This window comes from Pan paniscus, chromosome 16, assembly GCF_029289425.2.
Source record: "Pan paniscus chromosome 16, NHGRI_mPanPan1-v2.0_pri, whole genome shotgun sequence".
Classification (NCBI taxonomy): domain Eukaryota; kingdom Metazoa; phylum Chordata; class Mammalia; order Primates; family Hominidae; genus Pan; species Pan paniscus.
Window position 1 is genome coordinate 86,330,251 of NC_073265.2, and position 7,186 is coordinate 86,337,436.

Below are 7,186 nucleotides of genomic sequence, written 5' to 3' on the forward strand. Positions count from 1 at the left end.
GGGATGAGCTTTGCCCCAAGGGAAGTGGGCACCTGGGGCACACTCAGCCCATGGCTTCTTGACTTGGCCACTTCTGTTTCTCTTCATCTGCATTCTATCCCCAAGAGAGGCATGTCCCCAGAGTTAGGGGCAGAGGGAGGAAGCACACACCACATCCCTGAAGCCTTCAGGCTCAATCCTCTTTGGGCGAGGTCCAGCCAGTCACCTCTTCCTGCGCTGTTAGCCTTGTCCTGACCTCACTCTGACTCTGGTTTCCTAAGGGACACTGTGTTCTTCCTCTCCTCTCCTTCCTTCTTTTCTTGACACAATGAGGTTTTTCATCCTGACTCTTTTCTCTGCTCTTGCTATGCTCTCTCTCTTTCTTCAGATATAATCTCAGCATTTACTTTTCTGTTTCTGCCCATCTGTCTCTCCTGAGTTGGGAGTCCTGTAGGTATTTAAGACTGATCAAATAGCCCTCTGTTTGGATGCACTCCCCAGCAGTGATAGCCCAATACAGGGGCAGCAGGGAGCAGGGAGGCTGTCACTCCAGTTGAGTCATCTTCCTCCTTTCTCCTCCACAGGCCTGGCTTTCTGGTGGCAAGGAAGCACCACCTTGGTGATACTCCAGTGTCACTCCACCTCTTCATGGCCCCCTCCAGGAACCGCCTCCCCCGCCAGCCAAGACTCCACTGACCATCATCTGGGCTGTCCCCATCTTCTTGGGACCTGCCCCTGGGCCTCTGCCCTTCAAATGGGGACACCAAGGATGCAGCTTCCAGCCACAAACCCAGCCCTTGTAGCACTGACATCCCAAAAATCTGGATCCTGGGGGCTTCCCTGCTCCCCCTCCCCAAGTCCTGTGCTGGTCTGAGGAAACCTCTGAACCATGTCCCTTATAAGTCCATATGGCCATCAGAACCCCTTCAAACCTGAGGTCTCCAGCATTTGGGGGCATTTTCAATGGCTGTCTTGGAGACCGTTCCTGCTGTATCCTAACTTGCCAGGTAGTTTTCTTTTCCCCGACATCGGTGCTGCTCAAGGGAAGGACCCCGATTAATAGGTGTGAGTATGTTTTGGTTTTAAACTATAAATTCCCAAGTAGGCAAAGAACTTTCTGGTTTCCAACTTTCTATCTGCCTGGTGAGAGGCAACAAATATTATCATTGACTCCCCTGGAGGATTTTTTGATGTTAACTTCCTCCCAGTAGCTGTATTTACCCATGAGAGCAGGGACTAAAGGGTATGTCTACCTGAGCCATCCGCCTGCATCCTATATTTCTCTCTTCATTCTCAGCATGTCAGTCTGCCCTTTCTCACTGCCCAGGAAGGTACTTGAATGCAGGAACTTTGTCTCATTCATTTTTGTATCCCCTCTGCCCAGCAAAGCTCAACAAATATTTGATAAAGCAATGAGCTTACAGATGGGTGAATTCCTGAACAAATATCAGACGAGAGTGACAATAGGGAAATGCAAAGGGAAGTGAGTGGTGTGGTGTCCTGGCCAGGATGCCAGGATGCCTGGAATTTGGGTCTGTTGAACTCTGATTTACCTAGAAAGGTTTTAATGGACCTTCCCCACAAAATCCTTTTCTGCTGGCTCTCTACATGTGTGAACATGATCCAACAGCAACACCACAGTTAAATGCTCCAGAGCCCTGCCTGAAGAGAAATCCTACATCCATCTCCTGCTTAGTAGGGGAGCACTGAGCAATGTTGGGAGCCATTTATTTCCCTCCTTGGGATCACACTTCTTCCCCAGATGTCTGATTCTGGTTTTCATCTGCAGTGATGGCCTTCATCTTCTCCCAGGGCACTGGGCCCTGAGATAGCAGAGCTGGCCAGCAGGAGGACTATGTGAGGGCTTCTCTGGGTCCAAAGGGAGTTCCCCCACCCCCTGGGGTTGGAGGAAGGAAAAGTGGAGGTGCTCCTGCTAGGGTTTTGGGAGCAGCCTCACGGGGGCTCTTGTGGAGGGGGGCATGCCTTGGCACCCCCCTCTCCTGGCTATTCTGTGCTGTACCCACAAGGCTTCAAGCACCTCCCCAGAGGAGGCAGCCCGATCTCCTCCACCTGGGAGCCATTTCTGAGTCTCCCTCACACCTGAGCTTCCATGGACAGGAGACCTCGGCTAGAGTCTGAAGAGTCTGGGAAGACCTCAAGCCTGTCCCCTTCCCCTAGGCTACAGTACTGGATGCTCAGCCCTCCACCATTATGGGGGTGTTTCCTGGCCATTCAGCTGATCACTGTTAAGCTATCATTTCTCTCTGGAAAGGATGCCCAGACCCCATCCGTCTACTTCACCTTCCTGGGTTCCATTCCCTTGTTTCTGGGGCAAGGCTTTTGGGAGGGCTGGAGGGAGAGAGGATGAGGGGACAGGAGAAGGACACTTTGGGCTTTCTGTCCTCCTCCTGTCCTGCCTTAGCTGGCGCCCTTCATTCCCTGTCTCCTGCCTCTGACTGGAACGAGAAAACACCTTGCACGTCCCAGGTCCACCCAGCCAACCCTGACTGGTCCAGTAAGCTGTTTCTTCTGCATTTCAGCCCTGGTTCCTGATTCTACCTCCCCCAGGTCTCCACCATTCCACTCTCAGCTTCCTCCTCCTTGCCACCCAATTCTTCTTGGCTTCCCATCACTTCCCCTCTCTTTTACCTCTCTGCCCCTGTCTCGCCAAAGGCTCTCTCCTGTCTGTGGTTCTACTTGATCTCCGTAACTTTTTCCTTCCCTCCATTCACCCTGGACATTTTGCCCTCATGATTTCTCCTTTCCTCTTGTGTATTTGTCTCTTGATGACCCATTTTCCTTTCAGAGAAACTGAGGCTCAGATAGGTCAGGGGTGATGGCCTACATGGGACAGCAGGACTTAGTAGACAAGGCCTTGCATCCTTGCGGCCCTGCCTTCTGTCTCGTCCCTCTTCCCTTTTGTCTTGGTCAGCCGCCCAAAGCCTCCAGCTCTGCATCCAGCAGGGGAGCCCCTTGGGGGGTTCCAGAGTCCACAACTGCACACCCGTCACCTTCACCCACTGCCTTGCTGTAGCAAACCTGCAGCCACCCTGTATATTGTATATGTATATTTACCTATTTGTATATAGATATACAATTTCAAGAACCTACTAAAGGGGGAAGCCTCACTGCTATGCAGCCTGACAGGTGATCAAGTGGGCCTCTTTGAATCCCTTTTTGCTTCTAGGAGAGTTGGGAACCATGAGGTGCCCCCCTGCAGACCCCAGAGCTGCTGCCTTCCCCAGGTGTGCAGGTTTGTAGGAGACGGGGACCCTTGGCTGCCCAAGCTGCCACCCCTCCCCCACCCGCCCAGTGGCAGTTGCGTCCGTTGGGGCTTCTGGGGCAGCCCACAGGGTTCCGAGCATGTGCTGGCAGTTGCTCTTTGGAGCACCCACTTCACTTCTCCCATGTAGTTCCTGAGTGCAGGACTCTCCTGAAGAAGGGGCTTCTAAAAGACCAGCCCATGCATCTTGTTCAGACCAGGCTGCTCCATCTCCGCTAAGCCCAGGGATCCACTTCTGTGTCTTTCTGGGATAATTGTCTTTAGTGGCAGCCTGGGCCTCGGGGAAGGAAGGGCATGAGGAATGGCCCCGGCTGGGATGTCAGGGGCCCAGGACAACTCCTGTCTCTACCAGGAAATTGCCCCCTCTTTTCAGAGGCTGCCTTGTCCTAGGTATCTGATGTCCTGCCCTTGGCAGTTTTCAACTCCAGATGTAGGTCTGACTCCTATTAGGCTACCATTTCTTTGTGGGAAGACAGTTATGAAATTGCAGCATTCCTAATTCTCTTAATGTGAATTGTCAGAGCCCCTTCAGACCAGTGGCTGGGGCCAGGCATGAGAGGCAGGTGGTAAGGGCAAGAGGAGCAGCCCCTGTGCACTTGGGGAGGCTGGAAGGGTTGGCGAAAGGAGCTGAAAACACCCCAGATTTCCCAAATGGGCTTGAAGAGATCCCAGCCCTGAGACACCTCCCACTCAAGCCAGAGATGAGCTTTTCCCAAAATCCAAGTCTATGAGGCTCTCACTCAATGTGGGCTCCTGATGCTGAGGGGACATCCTGACACCCCTGTGTTCTCTTCTGCAGAACCTCGTCGCGACATTTCTCAGAAGCCATGACATGTCCCTGCAGCTGGAGGCCTTTCAAGGGTGGCCCAGGAGGCCTCAAGGGCCCGGTGTGGCCTGCAAAGGAAGGTAAGTAGGTGGCAGGGCAGAGTCTGTGCCTCAAAAGCCAACACTCCAGTTTCTTGACTTCCTCCCTTCTCCATTTCCTGAACCTGGATGGGTGCTGCCAGGGATGGTGGGAGGGATGAGACGGAGGACTCCATTCATTTGTTAGGAGATCCAGAGTTCAGCCTCTCCAGAGCCTTGGCTGCCCCCTTCCTCACTCCCAAGTGCTGCTCGTGCATATTTACTCATTGCTCCCTTTTCCTGAGATGGTGCGTATTCTCCTTTAAGAAGTGTAAACCAGACGAGTCTCTCTGGTGATAGCTCAAGGCATAGTCAGCTGCCCACTACTGAGCCTCCTCCCTTCCTTCAGCCTCTGCCCTCTCCAAGCTCACTCTGGCCTTTCTTATCCTAGGTAGGCTCCTGTCCTTTGTCTCTATTTTTGCCTTTGATCACAACTTCTCTCCTGTTGTCCCTTTGGAATGGCAGCATCATTCTGCAGCTTCTCGGTCAGCATGGGTTACGGGTTTGTGCCAACAGAGATGCATGCTGTCCCCAGAGTGGCTGGATGGGCCTTGGACAATCACTCATGTACCCAAATGTGTTCTCCAGATAATCTTTCCTCTGTGTATATGATGAGAGAACGTTTAGGGAGCACTGTTCTGCTTCTCACCCATTCTCTCTGTTTTCCTCTCCATCATCTGGGATGTCTTTCTCTGTGTGCCATTCTGCCTCTAATTATTCTCTTTTTCTTTGTTTACAGAGAACAGCTGTTCTCACGGAAGGATCCAAAGGGTTCAAAGGCGAAGGGTGCCATCTGCTTCCCCACTGATTCAGAAGATAAACAGGAGAAGTGTCCTGTTTCACCCATATTGCTGGTCCTGATTTTTCAATAGTGTCCCTACCCTGAAGCTCTTCCATTGGTCATCATGGAGTTAGCTAACAGCCCAGGGAACTGGTCTCTTTTCCTTTTTCCCTTACCACCTGGAACTCAACTGGAAAGGGCAATCAGCTGGCTCTATATCAGACGCCACCACCTGGTCTTTGAAGTTTCTGTCCTACCAGTGCCACAGCTCCCTCTCCCACTTCTGAACTACCTCCAAGAGAGACCATCCTCAGCAGCCTAGTATGTTATGCTAGTCCTGGAATGCTGTATTCTGGATGTCTACTCAAGGCCAAACCCCAATATTGCCTTTCGTTTCCCTATTCAAGGCCAAGGCTAGGCTCTCTTCATTGTCTCCATTTCTCTTTCTCCAGAGCTCCTATAGGGCAAGACACTGTTTCTCATATATTTCTGGATCCTTGGAGCTTAGCTCGGAGCTTGGCATACATGCCCAGCATGAACTTTTCTGAATAAAATAATTTCAAATGCTGTATACAGGATACTGTATGGTTTTTGTTTTTTGTTTTTTTTCTGAAATTAGAACTAAAAGCAGCTGAAAGCAAGCTTGGGGGCCATCCTGGCATGCTCAGGGAGAAAAATGAGGGGGATGAGGGCCATGAGACAGGCATGCGTGTGTTCAGAAGGGGATTTAAGGACCAGTGTGCCTACTGGGGCAGAGTTAAGACTCAGCACACACAAGGCTGATCTTGAGGGCACTTCATGAATTTCAGATTCAGGGACTATTATAGACCTTGAAGCAACCTATCATGAGTGGTAGTTGTTGCAACAACACTGGAAAAAGAGAAATTTCATCATACTGTGATCAAAGAGGAATTTCATTCTCTGCCTAGGTAAGACTCTAGGAATTGTTGTGGGAATAGAACTGAGATTTGAAATATTTATCCACCTACTGTCTCTATTCACCTTTAGGCTATACTATTCCATTTCCATTTTGTTCACAGAGATATATGGGCCAGGTTTCTAGTTACAGATTCAAAAGCTAATATCTTAAAATCTCTTTCTGAATCTCCAACTGACAAGTTTCCTGGTAAGATTAAAAATGTGAGTGAATTAGCTTCTGCAGTCAAAAATTCTGTGTGTCTGTATCCTGGTGCAGGGACATGCACACAAGTGTGTGGTTTAAGCTTGTATGTGCCAGTGTGCTGGATTCAATGCACTCTACACAACTGTGGCCACAATGTTGCTACTCTGTTGCCTCTCCCACTAGAGATTCTTTACAATGGTGATGGCTAAACAGAGTATGATGTTGAAAAAGATGTCAACATCAAGACCAGGGAGAGACAAAAACAACATAGAGATCAGTGAGCAGTAACTGACATGGAGGGCCACTGAGGCCTGTGGAGTCTGTGTCTTCCATATCTCCGTATCTTCCCTGTTGTATCCCTCTTCCCTATTCTCACTGTCAGTGTTTGGACTGAGACTAACAGCTCTTCTGTAGCCTTCTAAACCTACTCCCCATCACTCTCCACACTTTCCCCAGATTGCCCTTTCTCAAACTTGCATATGACGAAATGCCTTACAAGCTGCAAGCTGCCTGGGACTCTCCACTGCTCCTGCTCACTGCCATGCCAGTCCTTGTTTTGTCTCCTAATTATCCTTCAGGTCCAGCTCAAGTCTTCCCTTTCTTGTAGGAATGATTAGCGTTATGTGTCATTTGGGCTAGACTATAGTACCTAGTTATTCAGTTGAACGTGGATCTACATGTTGCCAAGAGGGTATTTTGCAGATGTGTTTATATACTAAGTTGAACTTTGATAAAGATTATGTGGGATAATCTGGGAGGACTTAATCCAATTGAGACAGAGTAGAGATGGGGCTTCCTTCAGCTCATCACCACTAGAGCATTCTCCCATGCATTCCCACTGATCGCAAAACCCACCTCACTACCTCACTGCTAAGAATTCCAGGAACTGGCCTTAGGAGATAACCAAGGTTGTGGAGTGTCCCACCTTTGGAAAGAATGCTGAACAATTGATTTACAGCCTTGTTGCTGCTGGCAAGACCACCAGGTTGCCCAATATTTAAGGTAACCATAATAACCAGATAATGCCAACTTGCATACCCCACCCCCCGCCCCCCACCGGCTTTGCCCAGTCCAACCTACACACCCTACCCCTGATGTCAGTTCCCATGCTTGCTTA

At 50.1% G+C, this 7,186-nt stretch overlaps 1 protein-coding gene across 1 annotated transcript; it reads left to right on the top strand.

The window, feature by feature from the left end:
* The first annotated feature begins 3,330 nt into the window (after nucleotides 1–3,330).
* LOC100995877 (uncharacterized) lies at nucleotides 3,331–5,524 on the top strand. The gene is made up of 3 exons (XM_055098316.3): nucleotides 3,331–3,692; nucleotides 4,062–4,168; nucleotides 4,905–5,524. Exons 1-3 carry the CDS (start codon nucleotides 3,564–3,566, stop codon nucleotides 5,035–5,037), a joined length of 369 nt encoding a protein of 122 aa, XP_054954291.1. The 5' UTR covers nucleotides 3,331–3,563; the 3' UTR covers nucleotides 5,038–5,524.
* The last annotated feature ends 1,662 nt before the right edge of the window (nucleotides 5,525–7,186 follow it).

Bases quoted from the DNA above. Each gene is read 5' to 3' on its own strand.
- LOC100995877 (XM_055098316.3), top strand. From the start codon at position 3,564: ATGGCCCCGGCTGGGATGTCAGGGGCCCAGGACAACTCCTGTCTCTAC. The intron at 3,693-4,061 runs GTAGGTCTGACT...TCTCTTCTGCAG, and splicing joins GGCAGTTTTCAACTCCAGAT to AACCTCGTCGCGACATTTCT. The intron at 4,169-4,904 runs GTAAGTAGGTGG...CTTTGTTTACAG, and splicing joins GGTGTGGCCTGCAAAGGAAG to AGAACAGCTGTTCTCACGGA.